Source organism: Microcebus murinus, chromosome 7, assembly GCF_040939455.1.
Source record: "Microcebus murinus isolate Inina chromosome 7, M.murinus_Inina_mat1.0, whole genome shotgun sequence".
NCBI lineage: Eukaryota > Metazoa > Chordata > Mammalia > Primates > Cheirogaleidae > Microcebus > Microcebus murinus.
The window spans coordinates 26486939-26514060 of record NC_134110.1 but is presented as its reverse complement, the minus strand read 5'-3'; the positions used below and the strand labels follow the sequence as shown (position 1 = coordinate 26514060).

At 42.8% G+C, this 27122-nt stretch overlaps 1 protein-coding gene across 2 annotated transcripts; it reads right to left on the bottom strand.

Moving 5' to 3' along the window:
• Positions 1 to 19327: 19327 nt before the first annotated feature.
• CYP11B2 (cytochrome P450 family 11 subfamily B member 2) lies at positions 19328 to 27122 on the bottom strand. 2 transcript variants are annotated; one of them, XM_012757352.3, is made up of 9 exons: positions 26884 to 27122; positions 26317 to 26472; positions 22226 to 22425; positions 21541 to 21744; positions 21091 to 21245; positions 20578 to 20744; positions 20091 to 20169; positions 19799 to 19996; positions 19328 to 19441 (listed from the first exon to the last, which is right to left on the bottom strand). In XM_012757352.3, the coding sequence occupies exons 1-9, from the start codon at positions 27120 to 27122 to the stop codon at positions 19328 to 19330; spliced, it is 1512 nt and encodes a 503-aa protein (XP_012612806.3). The 2 variants fall into 2 exon arrangements, with proteins under 2 accessions (XP_012612806.3, XP_075860782.1); XM_076004667.1 differs by lacking the exon at positions 19799 to 19996.

Below are 27122 nucleotides of genomic sequence, written 5' to 3'. Positions count from 1 at the left end.
TCACCCCTCAGCACCGAGGGTCCCAGCCTTGCCACCTGCGCCCCTCTGCCATGGCCCCGGGCCACCCTTCTTCTCTCTGTGTGCATTATGTGCTGGGCCACACCTCTCTCCAGCCGGCCCCTGCTCACATGGAACACCCTAGGCCCTCCAGGGCCAGGGCTTGCCAGGCTATACAGCAAGGTCAGAGCAGAGCTGGGGATTCTCTTCCTGGCAGGACCTGGCCTTGTCCCCTACCCCACTTGGCTCCTTCTCCAGCCGGCAGTATTTTTTGAGTGATTTATCCACATCCCCCCCAGGACTGGCTCCAAGCTCCTCTCATGACCATTCATGAGCCCTCAGATTCAGTGTCTGGTGTCACATACTCCCTGTATTCCTGTCCCTGCGTCTTGCAGGAGCCATTCATGTGTGTTCCCACTCCTGCTTCCTTGTCATTGCACATGCTGTGCTCTTGGCTTGGAATGCTCTTATCTGGACTTGACCTGTTGTATACAAGCTTTTCCGTTGTTATTTCCAGCTACCACTTCTGCTCTGTCCCCTGGGACTCTTTGTAGCAATACCAGTCCTCTCTGACTGTGGCAAAAGCCTCCAGGCTGAGCTTGGAAAGTGTCTGCAGTGGGTGGTTGTTAGAATAGCCATTGATTCTGCATAAGTGTTCATCTGTGCCATAAGATCCTGATCTAGGAAGCAGGAAAGATTGTGAACGCAGCTAGTTGGTGGGGTTTACCAAGCAGAAACTTCTGGAAGAATGTGGTGGGCCCATCTCTTCCAGGAACAGCCCTGTGTTACCCTTCATGGAGTTCTTCGTCTCAAGTGTCCAGCTGCCCCACACAGTGATCCATAGGCAAGCTAATCCTGGCCTTGTAGCAACCCATAAACAAGAGAAAAATGCCACACCATGTCACTGGTGGAAGAAGCTTTGAACATTGGGGTGCTGGCCTGAGGTCACAGATTTTGCAGGAAGAGTCTCTCCCGATGCTGCCTGGGGCCAGTGACATCCCCATGTGGACCATTGCCAAGAGGCAAGGCTGGGTGGTAGAGTGTACTCCACTATTGCCCTCACTGCCCCACCCATCCCCTGTGGTGGGCACCAGGCACTCAGTGGACACTGAGGCAATGAGTGGGGAGAGGGGACGGTCCTGCTGGTACTGAGCATCCTGGTGGCATCCTGTTTGGTCCCTGGAACTCGCAGATAAGGAAAAGGATTTGCAGGTTCTTTGCCCCTCCACAATCCAGTGGGAGAGCTGCCTGCCTGAAGCATGCCAGGGGCCTTTGAAGGTGCCTGGAAGAACTGGGGAGAAGAGAGAAGGTTTCAGGCACCATGGCTACACAGGCACAGACTGGAACCCTAGTCTGTCACAGGGGCCCAACTCTTAAGCCTTCTGTGCCTCAGTTTCTTCACATGGGAATTCCATGTAATAATTCCCATTTTACTGTCCCCCTGTGAGGAAAAACAAGATGGATATTTGCAAAGTGTCCAGCTCACTGCCTGAACAAACAACTCAATAAATGCAAATTTTTTCTCCTGTGTCTCAAAGTGGCTTCTTTATTTGTCACCCTGAATGGGGTGAGTGAGTGGTGTGTGATGGCAGGGACAGAGGTGGAATATAGTTACCACCAAGTGAGCATGTGGTACTCTGCCATTCTGCACACACCTTCACTTGGTCTTTACAGCAACTCTGTGAGGTAAGCACCAGGATCATCCCCATTTCACAGATAAGGAAACAGGCTTAGATCATTTGCTCAGCTGCACAAAGTCTCACAGTACATACATGGCAGCGGCACCAGCTGAACCTGGGATGCCAATCCCTTCTCTAGTGACCTTACTACGTCCTCTCCAACCAGAGGACCTTGAATTCAGAGGGCTCTTTCAGATTTTGGAAACAACCTCCAATGTAATATTGAAGAAGTCCAGGCCTCATGAGTGGAAAAAGACTTATTCAAGGTCCACGGTCTTGGAAAAGGACTTATTCGAGGCAAGTCCGGGCCTCTGTGGGTTGTGTGAGAGTCCTCAAGCTTGAGCTCCCCCCACTGTAGCCTGCCTTCACAGGAAGCTCAGGCATACACAGAGGCTCTGGAATTCATAAATTTGGAAGTGCCAACAGCTTGGAAGCTGGTCCTCTTTCCCAATAGAGCCTTTAGAGGACTGCAGCTTTGAATTTTTTCAAATTAAAGATTTAAATTTCTTTTTATTTAAATTTTAGTTGACTGGCTAATTTTTTTTGTCTATTTTTAGTAGACACAGGGTCTCATTTTTGCTCAGGCTGGTCTGGAACTCCTGAACTCAAGCAATCCTCCCACCTCAGCCTCCCAGAGTGCTAGAATTACAGGCATGAGCCATTGCACCTGGCTGAAGACTGCATCTTTGACATCTCAGTTGAAACCTCACAAGACACCGTTAGCTGAAACCACTCAAGCCAAGTCACTTCCAGATTCCCGACCCTCAGAAAACGTGTAAGATAATAAATGTTTGTTGTTTCAAGCCACTAAATTTTGGGGCGATGTGTTATGCAACAGTAGGCAACTTACATAAGTATATTCACATGCACACAGCGATGTATTTGTTGATACCCCAGACACATTCTACCTATAGCTATCCCTCTCTACTGCAGCCCATGCATTCACCCTGTAATGCCAATTCCAGCACCCTGAGTACATTTTTCCCTGCTGCCTTTCCATATTTGTAACTCTGTGCTCTGGCAATGCTCTCCTTCTCTATACATATTTATTCATTTCCCCAATTTTAGAACATACAGAAAGCCATTTAATAGTTGCTTACACACGTTTGTTTTAAGAAAGAAGTCTACTATAATAATTAGACTTCAATATTTGATTATAGTTCTTTTTATATTTAGAATAAGGAAGTACAGTTCAAATATTATGTTCAAAAGTTAGTTGAGTTACTTTTCCCCCTCTAGTGTGATGGTTATGCTAATCATTTGAAATATGATCTGGTTCTTTTTTTTTTTTCTGGTGTTATTCCATTTTAGGCTGCTCCTTATCTTTATAGATTTATTGGTTTTCTTTCTTTTTAAATTTATTACGGTAAAATACATATAGCATAAAATCACCTTAACCATTTTAAATGTACAGTTTAGTAGTATTAAGTACATTCACATTGTGGTGAATGTACTTAATGTCTAGAACCACTAATCTCCAGAACCTTTTCATCTTGCAAAACTGGAACTTTATATTCATTTAACACCAACTCCCCATTTCTCCCTAGTCCCCTCACCCAGCCCCTGGCAACTGCCATTCTATTTTCCATTTCTATGAATTTACCTACTCTAGATATCTCCTATAAGTGAAATCATACAGTATGTGTTCTTCTGTGCCTGGATTATTTCACTCTGCATAATGTCCTACAGGTTCATCCATGTTGTAGCATGTGTCAGAATTTCCTTCCTTTTTAAGGCTGAATAATATTCACTGTATATATACCACATTTCATTTATACATCATCCATTGATGGACACTTGGGTTGCTTTCACCTTTTGGTTATTGCGAATAATGCTGCTATGAACATGGGTGTACAAATATCTGTTTGAGACCCTGCTTGCAATTTTTTGGAGTGTATGCCCAGAAGTGGGTTTGCTGGCTCATGCGGTAGTTCTATTTTTAATATTTAGAGAAACCACCATACTGTTTTCCACAGCAGCTGCACCATTTGACCTTCCCCCAGTGGTGCATAAAGGTTCCAATTTCCCTATATCCTTGCAACATTTGTTATTTTTTGATATTAGTGATCCTAATGGATATGAGGTAATACATCATTGTGATCTTTTTGATTTGCATTTCCCTAATGATTAATGACACTGAGCAATGTTGCATATGTTTGTTGGTCTTTCGTATATCTTCTTTGGAGAAATATCTATTCACACTCTTTGTCCAGTTTTAATTAGGTTATTTAGCTTTTTGTTATTGCTGTTGAGTTGCATGGGTTCTCTTTATATAATATGAACATTGAGTCTCTATCAGATATATGATTTGAAAATATTTTCTCCCATTTTATTCATTGCCTTTTTATGCTGTTGATTGTTTTCTTCACTGCAGAGGTTTTTAAGTTTCACGTAGCTCCATTTGTCTATTTTTGCTTTTGTTGCCTGTGCTTTTGGTGTCATGTGCAAGAAATTATTAACAAATCCGATGTCGTGAAGGTTGCCCCTATGTTTTATTCTAGTAATTTTACAGTATCAGGTCTTACATTGAAGTGTGTAATCCATTTTCAGTTGATTTTTGTATATTGGGTGAGATGAGGTCCATTTCATTCTTCTGCACGAGGATATTCAGTTTTTCCAACACCATTTACTGAGAATATTCTCCTTTTCTCTACTGTGAGGTCTTGGCACCCTTGTTGAAAATCATTTCACCATATATACAAAGATTCATTTCTCGACACTCTATTCTAGTCCATTGGTTTATAGTCTGTCTTTATGCTGGTCTTTCACTATTTTGATTACTATAGTTTGTAATAAGTTTTGAAATCAGGAAGTAGGAATCTTCCAACTTTCTAATTTTTTTCAAGATTGTTTTGGCTATTTGTGGTGCCTTAAGAATTCTTATAAATTTTAGAATGGATTTTTCTATTTCTGCAAAAAAATGCTTTTGGAATTCTGATAGAGTTTGCATTAAATATGTAGTTTGGGTAATATTTAACAATACTGAGACTTCCGACCCATGAACATAATATTTTTCCCATTTATTTGTGTCTTCTTGAATGTCTTTTGGCACTGTTTTATAGTTTTCTATATACACAATTTTCACCTCTTTGCTTAAGTTTTTCCCAAGTACTTTAGTCTTTTTCATGCCATTGTTAAGTGGAATTGTTTCCTTAATTCTATTTTCAGATTGTTCATTTTTAGTGTATAGAAACACCACTGGTTTTTCTGTGTTGATTTTGTATCCTGCAACTTTGCTGAATTTATTATTTCTTACAGTTCTTTGCTGTGTGTGGCCTATTTAGTTCTTTTTTTTTCATATAAGTTCATGTTACCTGTCAACAGAAAATTTTACTTATTCTTTTCCAAATTGAATTCTTTTTATTTCTTTTTCTTGTCTAATTGCTCTAGTGGGGACTTCGAGTACTGTGTTGAATAGAAGTGGCAACAGTGGGTATCCCTGTCTTTTTCCTGATCTTAGAATAAAAGCTTTTAGCTTTTCATTGGTGAGTATGGCATGGGATTTTCACATATGGCCTTTTTTATGTTGAGACAGTTTCCTTCTATTCCTAGTTCTTTGAGTGTTTTTATCACGAAATGGTGTTGGATTTTGCAAAATGCTTTTTCTGTATCAATTAAGATGATTGTGTGGGTTTTCCCCATTACTCTGTTAATTCTGTTAACTTAGTATATTATGCTGATTGATTTTCACATGTTGAAACATCTTTGCATTCTACGACTAAACCACACTGGGTATGCATAATCTTTTTAATGTGCTATTGAATTCCATTTGCTTCAATATTCATCAGGGATATTGAGCATTTTTGCATCACCATTCACAAGGTATATTGGTCTATAGTTGTTTTTTTTAAATTTTTTCATGTAGTACCTTTGTCTGGCTATGGTATCAGAGTAATGCTGGCCTCATAAAATGAGTTTAGAAGTGTTTTACCCTCTTAAATTTTTTAGAAGAGTTTGAAGAAGATTGTTCTTGATTAATCTTTATTTATTTTAAAAATTATTATGGCACATAATAGTTGTATATCTTTATAGGGTACACGTGATGTTTTGATATAGGCATACAATGTGAATTAATCCAATCAAGGTAATTGGGGTATTGATCACCTCAGGTATTTAACATTTCTTTGTGTTGGGAACATTGTAATTCTACTTTTTTAGTTATTTTAAAGTATACCCTAATTGTTGACTATAGTTACTTTGTTGTGCTACTGATGATTGTTCATTCTATCTAACTATATTTTTGCATGCATTAACCAACCCCACTTTATCACCCTTACCCTTGTTGATTCTTCTTTAAATGTTTGGTAGAATTCACTAGTGAAGTCACCTGGTCTTGGGATTTCTTTTTTTCTCAATCACCTTATTAGTTATAGGTATGTTCAGATTTTCTGTTTCTTCTCAAGTCATTTTAGGTAATTTGTGTGCATCTAGAGATTCATCTATTTCATCTAAGTTATCCACTTAGTTGGGGTCCAATTGTTCATAGTGTTATCTTATGATCCTATTTATTTCTGTAAGATTAGTTGTAATGTACCCTCTTTTATTTCTGATTTTAGTTATTTTAGTCTTATTTATCATCTTCTTAGGCAACCTAACAAAGGTTTGTCAATTTGGTGATCTTTTCAGAGAATCAACTCCTGGTTTAATTTTTCTCTCTATTGTTTTTCTAGACTCTATTTTTAAACATCTCTAATCTTTATTATTTTCTTCCTTCTGCTAGCTTTGGGTTTAGTTTGTTCTTTTTCTTGTTCCTTAATATGTAAATTTAGGTTTTTGATTTGAGATCTGTAAGCTGTTACAGCTGTACATTTCCCTCTTAGCAATGCTTTTGTTTCACATCATTAGTTTTGGTATGCTTGGTGTTTTCATTTGTGCCAGATATTTTATAATTTCCTCTTTGACCCCTTGGTTGTTTAAGGGTATGTTGTTTAATTTCCACTTTCTGTGTATTTTCCAGTTTCTTTCTGCTATTTATTTCTAGTTTCATTCCCTTATTATTGGAAAGATATCTTTTATAATTTAAATCTTTTAAAATTTATTAAGACTTGCATTGTGGCCTAACCTGTGATCTGTCTTGGAAAATGTTCCATACGAACGTGAAGAAAATATGTATCTGCTGTTGTTGGGGAGAGTGTTCTGTATATGTCTCAAGTCAAATTTGTCTACAGTTTAGTTCAAGTCCTCTGTTTCCTTACTGATATTGTATCTGATCTTTCCACCCTTTATAGAAAGTGGGGAATTAAGTCTCCTACTATTATTGTAAAGCTATCTATTTCTCTCTTCAATTCTTTCAAAATTTGCTTCATATATTTAGGAGATCTGATATTTGGTGCATAGACAATTGTTATATCTTCTTGGTAAGTTGACCCTTTTATTAGTGCATATTGTCCTTCTTTGTCTCTGGTAACAGTTTTGACTGAAAGTCTATTTTAACTGATATGAGTAAAGCTGCACCTGCTTTTTTCTGGTTATCATTTGCATGGACTATGTTTTTCCATCCTTTCACTCTCAACCTATGTTTCCTTAGATCTAAAGTGAGTCTCTAGTAGACAGCAAAAAGTTGTATCCTATTTATTTATATATTCAGCCAATCTATGTTTATTGATCGGAGGGTTAATTCATTCACATATAAAGTAATTATTCATAGGGAAGGTCTTACTATTGCCATGTTGTTAACTATTTCCTGTATGTCTTATAGCTTTTAGGTCCCTTGTTTCCTGCCTCATTGCCTTCCTTTGTGCTAGCTAATTTTTTGTAGTGACATAATTTGGCTCTTTTCTCATTTCCTTTTGTGTATATTGTATAGATTTTTTTGTGATTACCATAGGCATTGACTATAATATCCCACAGTTAATAGCAATCTGTTTTAAACTGATAACAACTTAATTTCAGTTGCAGAAACTCTACTCCTTACAGCCCTGACTCTTCCCAATTTGATACATTTACAATTTTCTGTTGATACATAATATCTGTATATATTGATGGAGGTACATGTGATATTTTGATACATACATACAATGTGTCATGATCAAGTAGTCAGAGTAATTGGGATATCTATCACCTAAAACATTTATCCTTTCTTTGTGTTGGGAACATGCCAAATTTTCTGTCTTCTAGCTATTTTAAAATATACAATAAATTATTATTAACTTTAGTCACCCTACTGTGCTATCAAACACTAAAACTTATTCCTCCATCTAACTGTATTTTTGTACCCATTAAGTGGTCTCTCTTCACCTCCCCCTCACCCCAGCCTCTGGTAACTATCATTCTACTCTCTACTTCCATGAGATCAACTCTTTTAGCTCCCACATATGAATGAGAACATGAGATATTTGTCTTTCTGTGCCTGGTTTATTTCACTTAACATAATGACCTCCAGTTCCATCCATGTTGCTGCAAAAGGCAGGATTCAATCCTTTTTATGGCTGAATAATACTCCCTTGTGTATATGTACCACATTTTCTTTATCCATTTGTCCATTGATAGGGACTTAGGTTGAATCCATATCTTGGCTGTTGTGAATAGTGCTGCAATAAATGTGGGAGTGCAGCTATCTCCTCAATACATTGATTTCCTTCCTTTTGGATATATACCCAGTAGTGGGATTGCTGGATCATATGGTAGTTCTATTTTTAGTTTTTTTAAGAACTCCATACTATCATCCATAGTGGTTGTACTAATTTACATTCCCACCAACAATGTACCATATTTCCCTTTCTCTGCATCCCCAACATCTGTTGGTGTTTTGTTTTTTTTTTTTTTTGACTTTTTGATAAAAGCTATATTAACTGGGGTGAGATGATATCTCATTGCAGTTCTGATTTGCATTTCCCTGATGATTAGAGTTCTTGAGAATTCTTTTCAGTTTTCACCTGTTGGCCATTGGTATATCTTCTTTTGAGAAGTATCTATTCTTATCTTTTGCCCATTTTAAAATCAGATTATTTTTGGATTTTTGTTTTTGTGTTTTTGCTATTGAGTTGCTTGGGTTCCCTGTATATTCTGATCAATCCCTTGTCAGATGAATAGTTTGCAACTATTTTCTCCATTCCTTGGGTTGTCTCTTCACTTTGTTGATTGTTTCCTTTGCTGTGGAGAAGCATCTTAGATTGATGATTTTTGCTTTGGTTGCCTATGCTTTGAAGTTTTATACAAAAAATATTTGCTCACTCCAATGTCGTGAAGTCTTTCCCCAACACTAGTTTCATGGTTTCAGGTGATAAATTTAAGTCTTTGATCTATTTTGATTTGATTTTTCTATATGGTGAGAGATAGAGGCCTAGTTTCATTCTTCTGCATGTGGAGATGCAATTTTCCTTGCACAATTTAGTGAAGAGACTGCCCCTTCCCCTATGTATGTTTGTGATACCTTTGTTGAAAATGAGTTGGCTGTAAATGTGTGGATTTGTTTCTGAGTTCTCTATTGTGTTCCATTGGTCTATGTGTCTGTGTTTATGCCAGTACCATGTTATTTTGGTTATAATAGCTTTGTATTAAATATCCTATTTTGAAGTCAGGTAGTGTGATGCCTCCAGCTTTGTTATTTTTGCTCTGGATTGTGTTGGCTATTCAGAATATTTTGTGGTTACATATGATTTTAGGATTTTTTTCCTACTGTGAAGAATGTCACGGATATGTTGACAGGGATTGCATTGAATCTGTAGATCACTTTGGGTAGTATATTGTAACAATATTTATTCTAATTTATAAGCATGAGCTATCTTTGCATTTTTTGTGTCCTCTTCACTTTCTTTCATTAGTGTTTGATAGTTTTATTGTAGAGCTCTTTCATTTCTTTGGGTAAATTTATTATTAGATGTTTTATTTATTTTTGTAGCTATTGTAAATGAAATTGCTTTCTTTATTTCTTTTTCAGATAGTGCACTGTAAATGTATAGACATGCTACTGATTTTTAATTGTTGATTTTGAGCTGTGCAACTTTACTAAATTTGTTTATCAGTTCTAAGAGTTTTTTGCTGGAATTTTTAGGTTTTTCCAAATATAATATCACATCGCTTGCAAACAGGGTTAATTTGACTCTTTCCTTTCCATTTTGGATGCCCTTTATTTTTTCTCTTGCTTAATTGTTTTGGCTGGGACTTTCAATACTATGTTGGAAAGAAGTGATGAAAATGGATATCCTTGTCTTGTTCCAGATCTTAGAGGAAAGGCTTTTAGTTGTTCCCCATTCAGTATGATACTAATTGTGGGTTGATCATATATGGCCTTTATTGTTTTGAGGTATGTACCTTTTATAGCCAGTTTGTTGAGAGTTTTTATCATTGAGGAATGTTGAATTTTATTGAATACTTTTTTAGCATCTATGGACATGATCATTTGGTATTTATTCTTGATTCTGTTAATGTAATGTAGCACGTTTATTGATTTGCATATGTTGAATCATGCTTGCATCCCTGAAATGAGTACTACTTGATCATGGTGAATGATCTTTTTAACATATTATTGAATTTGATTTACTAGTATTTTGTTGAGGATTTTTGCATGTATGCTTATCAGTGATATTGTTCTGTAGTTTTCTTTTTTGTTGTTCTGTCTTACTTTATGTCTCTGTCACAAATTATATCTTCATATTTTTGTATCCATTAACATATATTTATAATTATTATTATGCTCTGTCTTTTAAATCATACAAAGAATTAAAAATGGCATTCATATTAAAATTACTACAATACAGCTTTTCATATTTGTCCATATATTTAACTTTACTGGAGAGCTTTTCATTTTTGTATGGCATTCAATTACTGTCTAGTGTCCTTTCATTTCACTTTGAAGTCTTCCCTTTAGTCTTTCTTATAGGGCAGGTCTAGTAGTAATAAACTTCCTCAGTTTTGTTTATGGGAAAGTTTTACTTTCTCCTTCATTTTTGAAGGAAAGTTTTGCTGGCTATAGAATTCTTAGTTGAGAGTTTTTTTTCTTTGAGCACTTTAAGTATATGATTCCACTGCCTTCTAGCTGGCAAGATTTCTGCTGAGACATTCACTGATAATCTGATAGAGATTTCCTTGCTGTTTTCAAGTTTCTCTCTTTGTCTGAATTTTCACAAGTTTATTATGTGTCTAATTGTGGATCTTCTTGGAGTTTGTTGAACTTATTGTATTTTTATATCCCTTTCTTTCTTCAAATATGGGAAAGTTTCAGCCATAATTTCTTCAAGCAAACTCTCTTGTCCCTTTTCTCTCTCTTCTCCTTCTAAGATATCTATAGTTCACACATTGGTGCTTAATGATGTCCCATAAGTCCCTGAGGCTCTGGTCACTTTCATTCTTTTTTCTTTTTCTCCTCTGATAATAATTTCAAGTGATCTGTATTTAAGCTCATAGATTCTTTCTTTTACCTGATTGAGTCTGCTGTTGAACCCACCTAATGAATTTATAAATAAAGTTATTGTATTTTCCAACTCCAGAATTTGCTTGGTTCTTTAAAAAAAATAATTTCTACCTCTTTGTTGATGTTATTATTTTGTTCACAAATTATTTTCCTCATTTCATGTAGCTGTCCATGTTCTTTTTCAGTCATCAAACATATTTAAGACAGTTTAAAATTCTTTATCAAGTAAGTAAGAGGCCTGTGTTTCTTTTGGGTCAGTTTCTAGGGATTAATTCTCTTCCTTTGAGCGGTTCATGTTTTACATTTCTTTGTATGCCTTGTAATACTGTGTTAAGATTTGGGCAGTTGAGTAAGTGGCCACTTTTCCAAGTCTTTGGGGACTGGCTTCACGCAGAGGGAAGATCTTCACCAATCAGCCTGACTTAAAGGTTTAAGGTTCTCTCAAACATTTTGTAGGGATTTGTCTTTCCTGTACCTGTATGTGTGTTCTTATTCCAGTTCCCCATATATACAGCTGCTTTTCTATGTACTGATTTCCCTTAGAGTCTCATCATTGCTTCTTCTCAGAGGCCTTGGATTTCTATTGTATTTTTCTGTCTATAATCTCTTGCCCCCAGGCACCTGAATTTTGGCAGACTTCCTGCAGCTCTAAAGTGTGGTAGTGCTCACCACTGTTTTCAGTGGCACCTAATCTGGTATTCAAACTATACTTCCCTTCCTGTCATAACTCCAAGTCAGGCAAGAGAGAAACTAGTCCCTTGGCCAGTCCCCAGACAAGCTAGAACACTCCAAGAACTTTCCATCTTTTCCTTTGATCTCAAGGGAGGAAATGTTTATTAAGTGGTTTCCTCCCAACTATGCCACAACGTACTGAGAGATGATGGGCCAACAGCAAGCAAAATGTCGCTAAATTTTCTTCATGTTTGTGGTTTTTGCTTGATTAGGCATTCACTTGATTGCTGTAACTTCTTAACTGATTTCCAGAGTTCTCAGAAAGCTATTTTGGTCCATATATTGTTATTTTTCAGTGTTTCAGTGGAGGAGAAAGGGCTTGGTGCTTCCTAGTCCCCCATCTTACAGACATCACCTTCTTTTTTTTCTTTTTAAGTTGTGCACATCAAATGACTACAAAAGTAAAAACTATACAATAAGATATATTCAGGGAATTGTCAGAAGTGGCATCACAACATTCTCTCTCTCCTTCCCATCTCATATCCACAGCCCATAGGTAAATACTCTCACTAGTTCTGGTTTAACTCCCTCTGTTTCTTTCTTTATTCTTTTAAAAATGTTAAATTTAATTTAATTTTTAATTGACAAATATTAATTACACATGTTTGTGGGGTACATACTGATGTTTTGATACACATAATGTATGAGGATCAGGTTAGGGTAATTAGCATGTCCATCATCTCAAACATTTATAATTTCTTTGTGTTGGGAACATTCAAAATCTTCCTTCTAGCAATTTGAAACTATATAAAGTATTATTGTTAACTATAGTTGTTTTACAGTGGTATGGTAGGCTAGAAGTTATTCCTCCTATCTACCTGTAATTTTGTATCCTTTAATAAATCTCTCTCTATCTCTCCCATTTTCCTACCCTTCTTAGCCTTCAATATCCTCTGTTCTACTTTTTACTTGTAAGAAATCAACTTTTTAAAAGCTTCTACCCATGAGTGAGAACATGAGGTGTTCTCTCAATGTGATGTAATGTTTACTGATTTACATATGTTGAACCATCTTTGCATCTCTGGGATGAATCTTGTTTTATCATGGTAAATGATCTTGTTAATGTGCTATTGAATTTTGTTTGCTAGTATTTTGTTGAGGATTTTTGCATCTATGTTCATCAGGGATATTGCCTGTAGGAGTTTTTGTTTTGTTTTGTTTTTGTTTTTTGTCATTGTTGTGACCTTGTCAGGTTTGATATCAAGGTTATGAATACTTCATTCATGTGTAGAATCAATTAGGAAGAATTTCCTTTGCTTCAATTTTTTGGAATAGTTTGAGAAAAATTGATATTAATTCTTCTGCAAAAGTTTGGTGAAATTCAATGGTGAAGCCATCCAGTCTTGGACTTTTCTTTGTTGGAAGACTTTTTATTACTGATTCAATCTTGTTATTTGTTATTGGTTTGATCAGGTTTCCTATTCATTCTTGGTTCAATCTGTCCAGGAATTTATCTATTTCCTTTAGTTTTTTTTTTTTAACTTATTGGTGTATAGTTGTTCATAATAGTCTCTAAGGATCCTTTGTATTGAAATTGTGGTATCCATTGTGATGTCTCCTTTTCAGTTGCTCATTCTATTGATTTGTGTCTTCTTTCTTTTGTTCCTAGTTAGTCTAGCTAAAGGTTTGTTGATTTTGTTTACTGATAGGATTAAGACCACTGGGACTTAGGGATGCTATGTCTGAGGCTATGAGAGGAGAGGAGGTGAAGGAATTGCCTGAGCAGAAGCCTGAAATAAGTGCAGATGTTAACTGTCTAGTTGGGGCACATATGTCAGCGATCTGGGAGTACAGCAAAGCATGCTCCAAACTCAGAGCCTAAGGGGTCTCATGCATGAAAAGCCATGGGAAATATGAAAACTTCTCATGGCTGTAGAAGTTGATTGCAATATGTCAGCCTGGCGGGAAGGTCTTAAGGCTTCCATAGTGTTGGAACACTGGGCCAAGTTCCTTCTCTCCTTTTCTCACAACAATGCCTCAGTTAATGTAAAACCAGGCTCCCAGTGGAAAGCACGTAGTTTCTTTGTTCCTTGATCAAATGGGTTGCAGCTACTGAAGTTAAAGATTGATATCCATGTACATAGCTTGAGCTTGGGATAAAATCAGTTTACCTTGACCAAAAGGGTTGTATCTACTGAAGAATTATGTGTTTTTCACTTCTAGAAAAGAGAAGAAAATTAGCTAGGACACCTTGTGATTTGGGGGGGAGGCCTGAAACCTTTGATCATTGTATCCTGTGATTTTTTTCACATGAGATCATTATATTTTGCAACATGGAATGAGAATAAAAAGCAAGTACTGGGGTTCAGTCACTGCCACCTTGGCATGGCAGTGCTGGTGGTCCCCTGACTTCCCTGCTTTCTTAACTATTATTTCTGTGTCTGTGTCTTTCTTTCTCTCATCTCTTGCAACACAGTCTGCCAGGGGACCCTATCTTTATCAGGGACATTGCAAACCCCAATGACAAGTTTATCTTGTCAAAAAAACAATGTTTTGCTTCCTTAATCTTTTGTATTATTTTTTTAGCCTCAATTTTGTTTATTTCTGCTCTGATCTTTATTATTTATTTTCTTCTACTAATGTTGGGTTTGTTTTGTTTTTGCTTTTCTAATTCTTTGAGGTGCATTGTTAGGTTATTTATTTGAAATCTTTCCAGTTTTTTAATGTAGCTACTTATTGCTACAAACTTCCCTCTTAATACTGATTTTTCTGTGTCCCATAGGTTTTGGTATGTTGTGTTTCTATTTTCATTAATTTCAAGGAATTTTAAATTTTCATTCTTCATTTCTTCCTTTACCTATTGATCATTCCAGAGAATTTTGTTTAATTTCCATGTATTTGTATAGTTTTGAATGTTTCTCTTACTAATTTTTTTTTTTTTTTTTTTTTTTTGAGACAGAGTCTCACTCTGTTGCCAGGGCTAGAGTGCTGTGGTGTTGGCCTAGTTCACAGCAACCTCAAACTCCTGGGCTCAAGCAATCCTTCTGCCTCAGCCTCCCGAGCATCTGGGACTACAGGCATGTGCCACCATGCCTGGCTAATTGTTTCTCTATATATTTTTAGTTGGCCAATTAATTTCTTTCTATTTTTGTAGAGACGGGGATCTCGCTCTTGCTCAGGCTGGTTTCGAACTACTGACCTTCAGCAATCTACCTGCCTCCGCCTCCCAGAGTGCTAGGATTATAGGCGTGAGCCACCATGCCTGGCCTTTCTCTTACTATTGATGTCTACTTTTATTCTATTGTGGTCAGATAAGATACTGGATATAATTTTAAGTTTTAAACATTTTGGAGACTTGCTTTGTGGACTAAGATATGGTTTATTCTGGAGAATAGATGATGAAAAGAATGTGCATTCTGCAGCTGTTTGGTGAAATGTTCTGTAAATATTTGTTAGGTGCATTTAGTCTATGGTGTGGTTTAGATACAATCTTTCTTTGTTGATTTTCTGTCTAGTTGATCTCTCCAATACTGAGAGCCCCCAGCTATTGTGCTGTTGGGTTCTACCTCCCCCTTTGGATCTAATAATATTTGCTTTATATATCTGGATTTCTGATGTTGGCTGCATATATATTTATAATTGTTATATTTTCATTCAGAATTGATAACTTTATTATATAATGTTCTTCTTTGTCTGTTTTTACAGCTTTAAACTTGGAGTCTGTTTTGTCTGGTATAGGTATAACAACTGCTTCCTTTTGGTTTCCATTCTCATGGAATATCTTTTTCCATTCCTTCACTTTTAGTCTCTGTGTGTCTTTACAGGTGAGGTGAGTTTCTTGTAGACCATACATAGTTGTGTCTTGTTCTGCTTTTATTCATTCTGCCAGACTATATCTTTTAATTGGGGTATTTAATTCATTTACAATCAAGGTTACTATTGTTATGTGAGGACTTACTGCTGTCATTTTATTGATTATTTTCCAATTGTGTTATATATCTTTTGTTCCTTATTTTCTCTCTTATTTATTTTCCAGTTGGGTGGTTTTCTGTGAAGATAAGGGTTGATTCCTATTTCTTTTTTTGTGTATCAACTTTACCAGTGAGTTTCATAGTTTTGCATGTTTTAATAATGGTTTTTATTGACTTTCCACTCCAGATGTAAGACTCCCTTGAGCATTTCTTGTAAGTCTAGTCTAGTGGTGATGAATTCTCTCAGGCTTTGCTTGTGTGTGAAAGATTTTTTTCTCCTTCATTTCTGAAGTGTAGCTTTGCTGGGTATAATGTTCTTGACTGGCAATTGTTTTTTCTTTCAGTACTTTGAATATATCATCCCATTATCTCCTGGCTTATAATGTTTCTTCTGAGAAAACTACTAGTTTTGAATGGGAATTCCCTAACATGTGACTTGATGCTTTTCTATTGCTGCTTTTAAGATGAGAAAGTTCCCAGGACCAAAAGAAATGAAAAAAAGCAGATACTAAGAAAGTATCTACCAAGCAGATATTAAGAAAAGGGGATTTCCACATCCATGATGCCCCTGTCCCAATATGCCTGGAATCAATTGCGTGGAAGATCCCCCACCCCCAACACACTCATGCTCATGGTTTCTACAGTGGAAAAGGGGACATCGAGATGGACAACCAGCTTCCTCACCATCATGGGTTCCTTGGCAGGAGACCTCAACCCACAGATCTTTGGGAGTGCCTGAAGGGAGAAATGTCCCTGGGACAGGCAGAGACAGAGGGGGGAGGTGGGACCAGCACCCCTAGCCCTGGAAACTGCTCTGTTATGTGGCCAAAGACGACGAATCAGAGTGGCTGCCCAGCAGCACTGTGCTGCAGGAGGTCCGTCCCACAGGTGCCCTGAGCACACCTCTAGCCAGCCTCCCACACTACTGGGACATCCCTGCGGACCGCCCCCCCATCTGAGGCAGCCCTCTGACCATGCCAGGGCTGAGGCAAAACTGGGGCACCACTTAGAGTAAAAAAAGGAGGCAGCCCCTAGCCTTGAAGAACCCCTGAGAGTGGGAGCGAGATGGCTGAGCACAGACTGGTGGTGCCCATCCCCAGCATGAGGGACCAAGGCAATGAATAAACAACTGAGCTTTGACCGGGGTGTGGAAGGAAGAGAAGTGCAGCAGGGGAGGGGACATGCACTTGTGGTGATCAGAAGTCCAGGAGGGCAGTGGGGAGGTACCTGGTCTCTGCAACTCTGTCTCCCCAGCCCAGATTGGATCTGCCTGGAGTCAGGAGGGACTTCCCATCACCAGGCCATCTGCCACAGCAGACACCTACAGACCTTACCACAGGAGAGCCTCAGTCTCCCCGTTTGGAGAGTTGCCAAGAACTCCTGTAGCTTTGTTGCCCTGGATCATGAGCAAAAGGTGTGCATTCCACCCCTACCCACCCTGTGAGGGCCAAGCTGCTGGAGCTTGGCACCACCTTGAGACCAGAGCCACCTCTGGAGAGCCCTGCTCTGGGGCCAGTAGTCACTGCACCTCCCAAGTGCTGGGTGGGGCTCTGTCTTCAATCCACCAAACCCATCCATATAGGTGGCTGAATGCCAAACTCCATTAGCTCTAAGCCCAGGCTCAGGATTAGCTGTGATGCTGGTCTAGCATAAAAATCCCCATGAGGACTGCACTGTGTGTGCTGTATCCAACAAAGGCAGGAATCCTGGACCTTGGGGGCCTAGCCATGCCCTAGAGTGTCCAGGAGATGGGACATTAGTCAAAGAAGATTATTCTTGAGCCTTAAGGCTATATGACCCACTAAGTTTTGGAGTTGCTTGGGGCTTGTTACCCATTCCTTCTTCCCTGTGTTTCCCTTCTGGAATGATAATGTCAACCCTTTCCCTGTTCAACCATTGTATTTTGGAAGCACATAACTTGTTTGATTGGTAAATTCTTAGCAAGAGCAATTTGACTCAGGATAAATTGTATCTTGAGACTTATCTACATCCAATGTAGATAATATTTAAATGAGACTTTGGATTTAGTCTTTAAAGTAGATGCTAGAGCGAGTTTAGACTTTTGGAGCTACCAGAGAGGAATGCAAGTAGTCTGCATGAGAGAGTATGAGAAGGATATAAACTTTGAGGAACCAGAGGCAGAATGCTATATCTGAATTTGTGTGTCTCTCTAAAATTCATATGCTAAAATCTAATCAACAATGTGATGATAACAGGAGGGCAGAGCCATTGGGAGGTGATGAGGTCATGAGGGAGAAGCCCTCTGAATGGACTGGTGCCCTGATTAAATAGGCCCCAGAGAGCTCCCTCACCCTGTCCACCATGTGAGGACACAGTGGGAAGGTCTCATCTGCCAACCAGGGAGAGAAACCCCCCAGCCACAGAATGTGCTGGCCCTTTGAGCCTACCCTTTCCAGCCTCCAGAACAGTGGGAAATAAATTTCTGTTGTTTGTAAAACACTGAGGCTATGGTATTTTGTTATAGCAGCCTAAACAGGCTAAGACAAAGACAGTCTAGCTAGGTGTGCTTCTAGGTGTACCGAAAGGTTCTTCCATTGATAGGAAAACAGAAGCTCTAATATGGTTGCTGTGATCTTCATACCAGTGAAATTAGTTGGGGTAAAGACAATATGGCTAGATGCACCCTCACCCTAGTCACGTTCCTTCGCTGCACTGGTGCGCTGCAGAGGGGCCAGTTTTGAGGTGTCTATGTCCTCTGCTGGATTAGGAGCACAGTGGGTAGGGGGAGATGGAGGCATGTCCCCTTTGCTAACTGCTGCCTCCCTGTGCCCACCCGCCCCACGTCCGAGCACACAGCATGTGTTCATATGTTGACTAGAAGATGGAGTGAACAAAAGCCATGTGTACAATCATTGGCCTAATCAGGTCTATCCTGTTGACAGAGACATTGCTCAAGCTATATCCAAGCATCCCACCCCACACGTGTCCTCCTCTCCTCTCATCATCCTCAGGATCTGCCCCAGGGACAGGACAGGGAGCAGAACACCGAATGCCCATTGGCCAGACAATGCCTAGTCCATAGGCAATGAGTACCAGGGCGTGTGGCTGGCACTAGTTAGCTGTGGGGTCACAGTTTACTCCAGACTAAGTTTTCTTGACTTGAAAATGGGGATGTGTCAGGACAAATGATCACAAGCGCCTCTTCCCTCTCCCTTGCAGGATCCCATTCCTAGACAGTGGATTTCATAGAGTCAGTGAACTAGGCTTAGACACTCAGATGCTGGCTTCCCCTTTAAGGATGCTGAGACAAGCCACACAGAGGTTTTTGTAAGGGGACAGGGAGAGGGCAACAGGGGGATGTGAGACTGGATAGGAAGGCATGGGGCCAGATCTGAGGGCCCTTGGATGGACACATGAGGAGCCTGGAGCTAGCGCTGGGGGGCATGTGGACAAAGCACTCAGGTGATACTGCCTGCTAGAGAAGGAGCCAGGTGGGGCAGAGGACAAGGTTAGGTCTCAACAGCAAAAGTGTCCTCAGCTCCACCCTGGCCTTGCCGTGTAGCCTGGCAAGCCCTGGCCCTGTAGGCTTTGGGCCAGCTGGACAGAGGTGCGGCCCAGCCCTTAGTGCACACGGAGAGAGGAAGGGTGGCCTGGGCGCTGATGGCAAGGCTGAGAGCTTCAGTGCAGAGGGATGACTAGTTAATGGCCCTGAAGGTGAGGAGGGGGAGAGCAGTGGGCCTCAATATGAAGCGGTACACCATCCTTACATCCTCTTGGTTTAGTGTCTCCACCAGGAAGGTTTTCAGCACCTAGAACAGAAGCTGAGTTTTCGTCTGGTCTAGTCAGATGCCCAAGGACCTGGTGCATCCGCCACCCCCTCTCCCAGGTGAGGCACATGCTGCAGGGGAAGATCAGCCTGTGGTCCCAACCAGTGCCAGCCAGAAGCCCAGACCTACCTGCCCCACTCAGCCCAACCCAGGCCTGCCTTAGCCTGCAAGGCCCCACCCCTCCACAATATGAGACCCCCTTCAGGGCCCCCCTCAACCCAGATGCGCCCCACCGCACTCCCATCAGGCCCTGCACTGCCCAGGCCTGCTCAACCCAGGACACAACCAACACAGGCCCCGCCCTACTCTGCTCCAGCCTCGCCCCACCAGGCCGCTTACGTGGTGCAGCAGGAGCAGCATCTCCACCTCTGCCAGGCGCCGCCCCAGGCACTGGCGCACGCCAAAGCCAAAGGCCACGTGGCGGAAGTTTGTGCTGGAACCCTTGACCTCTAGCCAGCGCTGGGGCTCATAGCGCTCTGGCCTCGGGAAGGAGGCGGAGTGGCGACCCAGCGAATGGAGGAACACCTGGACCAGTGTCTACCGACAGGACAGTGGGGAGGGAGAGGTCAGCTGCACTGTCAGGGAACGTGGCTGGGGGGCTCTATTGGAGGGGCGGTGAGGGCGCACTCACCCCAGCTGGGATGTGGTAGTTCTGCAGCACCATGTCTGAGGACAGGAGTCGCTCCAGGATGAGGCCCACGGGGTAGAGCCTGGAGTGGGGTCATCAGTCGTGGTCTCAGTGTTGCCAGGGTCCCTCTTATGCCCCCTGCAGCCTTCCTACCAAGACCCCCAGAGGTCCTGGACCCATGGGAAGCCCAGACCATGAGGTCTTCCTTGTACCTGCTGAGCTCAGCCAAACCTGCCCCCAACCAGAGCAGCCCCATGCTAAGGAGGATGTGCCCAAAGTTGGCCCCCAGGATAGTAGTGAAAGAGACTCCAGAGGAAGGGAGGGCCCCACCTTTCCAGGGAGGAAAGGATGTGTAGGGGGAATGGGTCTGAGGCAAGCTGCTTATCAGCCCCATTTTCTGGCTGCCACCCCCAGTGGGCACTGCTCTCCAGCATAGGGCCGGGCAGCTGGGCAGGGGCGGGGCAGCTGAGGAAGGGTCAGCGGCACCTACCTCAGGGTCTCCTTGAGGGCGGCCCGCAGCAGGGGCAGCTCCACCAATGCCCTCTGGGGATTGTCAGTGATGCTGGCCTGGGCTGCCAGGCTCTCCTGGCGTAGGGCCTGCTGCACTTCAGGGTTGCGAGCCAGCTCGAAGAATGTCATCAGCAAGGGGAAGGAGGTCTGCAGGAGCCACAGGTATGAGGCTCAGACCTTGGCACCGGCAGGACCTCCTCCCTCAGGGCACCTCTTCCAGGAGCGTCAGGGGTGTGATCCTAATGCCCACCTGGACTCCTTTCCCTGGGTCCCCCAGAGAAAGGCGACCCCATCCCAACCAAGGCCCACATGCAAATGTTATCACTTCCCAGGCTGAGGCATGGGCTGAGGCATGGGCTGAGGGTGAGCTGAGGAATGTGGAAGACAGAGCCTATGGATCGGGCCCATGGCTGACAGGTGGCACCGGAGGCCACTGGCTGGGAGGTAGCATGGGCTTGATGCTCTCTGGGGTGGGGCTGGTTGCTGCCCTGACCGTGTCCACACTCCCTGCTGTGAGTTCAATGGCATTGGCTTTGATGGCATCTGGTGACAAGTCTGCATGCAACAACAGCTGTGCCATGATGCCGCTGTAGTGTTCAGGGCGGTTGAGTGCTAGTTCCTGATAGATTTTCTGGATGCAATTGTTGGCTGTAGGAAGAAGAAGAATTAGCCCTCCAGCCATGGAGCTGAGAAGCACCTCTTCTTTGTCTTCCTCCTACACACCCTGACCCCAACACCCACAAGTTTCCCTTCCTCCCCCCACCCTGTGCCCTCCAGATCAGTCCAGCCCAGCCCCTGCTCACCCCCAACTTTCTTTGACAAGACATGGAGGAAGCCATAGCTCTTTTATGTGGTCTCTGCTCTTCCCTGGGCTATGGAGAATAGACAACTGGGCCACCACAGTGTCCCTGCGATGTAGCACTGTCAAGTCCCTGGCGCTCACCATACTGGTAGATGTAGTCCCAGGCCTCAAAGTGCTCTTCCCACGTCTTGGTGCTGGTCCAGCGGGACAGGCTCCTGGGCATGTACATGAGCTGTACGGTGGATTTGAACATGGCCTCCAGGGCATGGATGAACTTTAGGCTGGCATAGCTGGGGTTATTGCCAAGGAGGCCCAGCCGCTCTCCAAAAAGTGCTGAGTTGCTGGCTGCAGGGAGGATGGCACTGCTGAGCCAAAGGCAGTCCCCACAACTCTCCACTGCCTCCCACCAGCACCCCCTGCCCCATTCCTGGTTTACTGCAAAGTTGCTGAGATGAAGCCTACCACTTGACCCCACACCTTCTTTTTTGTTGTTGTTTTTGAGACAGAGTCTCACTTTGTTGCCCTGGCTAGAGTGAGTGCCTTGGCGTCAGCCTAGCTCACAGCAACCTCAATCTCCTGGGCTCAAGCGATCCTACTGCCTCAGCCTCCCTAGTAGCTGGGACTACAGGCATGCACCACCATGCCCAGCTAATTTTTTTTATATATATTAGTTGGCCAATTAATTTCTTTCTATTTATAGTAGAGATGGGGTCTTGCTCTTGCTCAGGCTGGTTTCGAACTTCTGACCTTGAGCAATCCGCCCGCATTGGCCTCCCAGAGTGCTAGGATTACAGGTGTGAGCCACCGTGCCTGGCTGACCCCACACCTTCTATGGTGTAGTAGAAGATGCTGGGCTGGATGTCCAGGGTCAGGCTGCCCCGGGCATTCTGTAGCACCTTCTCCTTCAGGGCCTGGGAGAAATCCCTTGCCACCATATCCACCATGGGAATATACTTCTGGACGGCCTTTGGCGACAGCACATCTGGGTTCAGCCGCAATCGGTTGAAGCGCCATTCAGGCCCGTTCCTACAGAGCAGAGAGCAGAGCTGGAGAGGCAGCCCGAGCAAACATCTGGCCCCAACCCTGTGTCCCACCTTCCTTGTCTTCCATGGGAATCATTGGAGCAGGGCTCTGTTTGGGGTCCTAAGGAAGGCTGTCTATGTTTCTTCTTAGCTGCACCACTTTCACTCTAGCAGCCTTACCAAATTTCTGTGAATATGGCAGCAGATGATGCACCAAGAATCTGTCTCCCCAGCTAGATAAGCATTATAGTGTGAGAATCTATCCAGGCATCTATTTTAGAACTCTGGAATCTATTGTTAGCTTGCAACTTCCAGGAGAAACCTTAACAATAAATTGTGGTTAATTTCAGCTCTTAGTACAGTAGCAGTCCCTCATCCCCTACCTGTGATAGGCAGCTATGGACATGGTCTTGTGGCAACTTACATGCAGCTTGCAGTAGCCAAGCTGGACAAAAAGGACCCTGTCCTCCAAGTATCAGGTATCTGTGGTTTGACCACAGATTGCTCTTCTGAACACAGAGGTGAAGACAAAAGACAGGTCACCATTGTTTCTGTCCCTCCTCATCATTGCAAGCCTCTCCACCTCTCACTTAAGTGACTGCCATGGGCTTTAATGGGCCAGCATATTTTTCCCCTTAATTGTTCTGTGTTTCCTCTTTTGGGAGCCAGGCATTGCAGTACATTAGAAAACAACTGCATCTATGGGGGCAATTAGAAGGTCACCCCACTTGTCCAGATGCAGACTCAGAAAAGATCTAAGAATACCCAAAGTTTATATCTCAGGCCTCAGCACAAAGACAGTCTGCAACAATCAAATAAATGACTTACAAGAACAGTTTAAGAAAAACCAGCAAACCCTAAAAAGTGGGAGAATTTGATTTCCAGAGTTACCACATTATTAGATTGAAATATCCAGTTCTCCACAAAATATTCCATGGCAAAGAAAGTAGCAGGAAAGTATGGCTCATACAAAAGAAAAAAATGAATCAACAGAAATCCCTGAAAAAAGATTTGATGGCAGATCTACTAGAACTTAAAAGATTTAAAACAACTGTCTTAAAGATACTCAAAGACCTAAAAGATGACATGGAAAAATTCCAGAACAGGATGTATAAACAAAACAAAATATCAACAAAGAGATGGAAAACCTAAAAAAATAAAAATAACAGAGCTGAAAATATAATCACTGAAATAAATACTTCACTGGAGAGATCCAAAGACAGATTTGAACAGGCAGAAGAAAGAATCAGTGAACTTGAAGATACGACTGTAGAAATTGTCAAGTCTGAGGGAACAGAAAGAATAAGAGATTGAAGAAAAGTGAAAAGAGCCTATGGTATCTGTGGGACACCATCAAAGTGACCAGCACATGCATGTAAGAAATCTTTCAGAAAGTCTTGCAGGTTGAAATGAAAGGACACTAGGCAGTGACTCAAAAATGTATGAAGAAATAAAGAACTCAGCAATGATAAATGAATGGGCAATTATGAAACCTAATATTATTGTAGCAATGGTGTGTCACTATGGTTTTTGTTTTACACATTATTTAAGAGGTTAATACACTTGATAAGCAAAATTAGTCTAAAAGCCACTGTTATTATATCTTTTGTTTGTAAGTCCACAACTTGTTTTCTATACAATTTAAGAAATTAATTTATTTAAAAATTTAGGTTGTGTTTTGGACACACAATGTATAAAGAGGTAATAGTTTGTCATCAACAACTGAAAGGGGTGGGGACAGAACCACAAAGGAACAAAGTTTTTGTACATTACTGAAGTTAAGCTAGCATAAATTCAATTGAGAGTACTATAATTAAAGGATGTTAATGATAATCCCTGTGGTAACCACAAATAAAATCGCTAAAGGATATACCTGAAAGGAAATAAGAAAGGAATTTAAATGTTTTACTACAAATAATTAAGTTAACACAAAAGAAGACTAATGTAGAAAATGAGGAACAAAAAAGCTGAAAGGCATATAGAAGAAATATGAAAATCAAAGAAAAAAGTTCCTCCTTATCAGTATTTACTTTAAATGTAAAGATTAAACTCCATCAAAAGATAGAGATTGGCAAAATGGATTAAAAAAAACATGATTCCTCTGTATGCTGTCTGCAGGAGACTCATTTTGGGTACAGATAACTAAAGGTTGAAAATGCATGTATAGAAAAAGGTATTTCATGCAATAGTAACCAAAGACAGCAGTGATGGCTATGATAAAGTCAGAGCAGCCTGCGGGTGCTGGCAGGCAGGGCACTCAAGGCTAAACTGGGGATGAGACAGTGCCTTCTGCCTGAACGTGCTGCAGGTGTTCGTGGAGTTCATTCCAGTGAACTTCTATGCCCAGTCCTGGCACACAGGTCACCCACGTGCCCTCCCTGGATGGGAAGGTCTTTTCTCCAGGACAGGAGGTTGCCCCTCCTGTCACGCGTTGCCGCTGTCACACACACCATGCCCCAAAGGGGACCAGCCCTGCCTGACCTCTCATCTCCCAACTCTTCCCCTTCCTGAGCGTGCTGCCTCTGTGCCCGTAGCATCTGCCTGTTTCTGTGAAATGTCTCCATCTTCTGTAGGGCAGACACCAAACTGTATCTCCAGAATACCCTCAAGACAGAGCCAGAGCACAAGGGGGCTGATGGATGTCCTCCAGGGAATGTTGGGCAGGAAGTTGCCCTCAGCCACATTCATGCAAAAGCACCTTGATTTTTCTATGGTCATCTGCTTGTAGGGATTGACAATGACGCTGGTATTCACAATATGCGTGTGCATATTCACATATACATGCGTGCATGCGGACAATACATGCGTGTGCATACACATAAATATGCACAAATCACAAACTCACAAACACACATAACATGCTTACAAACGTGAACACAAAGACACACAAGCCGATACAATACACATGACTGTAAATGCACATGCAAACACATGTGCACACAAGCCAGCATACATATACACATGCGCACTCATGCACAGGCATGCACACATGCACCCACATACAAACCCACGGGCATGCACACGTGCACACACACACGCACAAGCGCGCCCCTTCCTTCAGATATGCACATGTACGCTTCCCAGCCTTCTGGAATGATCATTCCTGGGTCCTGACTCCTTCCCAAATGCCCCCAGTTAAGGCCCCCACTCAGGGGTGCCTATTTGCCTAAGCCCCACTATTCCCAAGAGAATCCACTGCCTCACAGGGAGTGTGGTGGGTGTCAACTGTCTGTCATCCCTCCTTCAGAACCTCCTCCTGTCCTCAGGTCAAGCTGTAGGCAGCTGACTGCCTCCAAGCACCGTCTTCTCCCTGCCTACCCGGCCAGAGGTGCTGCCCAGTCCATGGGTCATGAGACACCCTCCAGGGCAGTGGCCACACCCAGTGCTTCCCTCCAGAGAAGACAGGAGCCAGCAACCGCCTATACCCATCCCCATCCGCCTCACGCCCGGGACCGGCTCCGCATGTGCAGAGGTTTGCCTGAGCTCTAGGAGCCAAGGGCACACTGGGGGCAGTGAGCAGCCCTGGTTGACAATAGGCTCTGGCACACGCTGATTGTGACCTGGGCCAGCGAACCCCCTTCTCAGAACCTCAGTTCCTGACCTGTACACAGGACAGCCACCGATTTGGTGTAACAAGCAGCCACCAAGGCTGCGCAGTGGGCGCTTCCTAACGCAAGAGCTCACCGTTCTCCCTCCTCTCATGTGCAAAGTGCCCTGTGCATGTCTCTGCCACTGCCCTGCTTCCCCAGCCACTGGACACACAGGACCCCATGGTCCACTCCTCAGCACCTGGCAGTCACCCTGAGGCCCCAGGCAGGGGTGATTTGGGGCCTCTCTGTCTTGCCTCCTCTCTGTGTCCAGACTGCCCATCCCCCCATCCCAGCTCGCCCCTCACAGCAAGAACACGCCACATTTGTGCCCCCGGTGTTGTCTGTAGGCCAGCCAGGGCTCCACGAGCATCCGGCGTGGGTGCAGACTCTCCACCTCCTGCAGTCTCTCCACGTCCTCCGGCAGCATCACAGACACCGTTCGTGTTCCTCCTGTGTCATACCTGTGGGACAAAGCACTAAGTCCTGCTGGCCACAGCCATGTCCTCCCCTGGGCCCCGCTCTGCAAAACCAGTCCAGACTGTCCCTTATCTGACCTCTCCCATCTCCTGGCCCAGTGGTTTCATGGCAGGAAGTCCTTCTGCCATCTACCTGCAACCTCGACAACTTCAGTGCTTCTGTGTTCTGGGCTCTTGGCATGAGCCGTGGTTTGCTCCCCCCTCGTGAAGAACAATGTTGTTCATTTGCAAAGACACTGACCAGCGCCCACTGGGCTCCCTCCCTGTCTTCCAAAGGATACAGAGCACCGGGGCCCGGCTGGGCAATGGCAGTGCTGTGTGCCAGGTAAGGGCCTTGGCAGCCCGCAGCCGCAGAGGACTCTGGGTGTTCTCAGTGAGGGGTAGGGAGGGCTTCACCTGAAAATGGGCCCCAGCTCCTGGAAGTTCTGATGCATCTCCAGGTGAAGGTTCTCATAGCCCTGCCCCTTCCAGAACTGCAGCGTCCTCATCCAGTTGTTGTGGCGACTCTGGGGTATGGCTTCGAAGGGCAGCACCGCCTTGGGCGCCAGAGAGGCTCTGGTGGCCAGTGCCCGTGGCCCTTGCAGAGACAGCCAGGGCCCTGCCATCCACACGCCTGCCTTTGCCCTGAATGCCAT

What these genes read in the sequence shown, in the direction of transcription:
- CYP11B2 (XM_012757352.3), bottom strand. Translation starts at nt 27,122, where the DNA reads ATGGCATTCAGGGCAAAGGCAGGCGTGTGGATGGCAGGGCCCTGGCTG. An exon ending in CAGCAGGGAGTGTGGACACG is followed by an intron (nt 20,745 to 21,090) that starts GTCAGGGCAGCA and finishes TGGCTCCTGCAG; the next exon opens with ACCTCCTTCCCCTTGCTGAT. An exon ending in ACTACCACATCCCAGCTGGG is followed by an intron (nt 19,997 to 20,090) that starts GTGAGTGCGCCC and finishes TCCTGTCGGTAG; the next exon opens with ACACTGGTCCAGGTGTTCCT.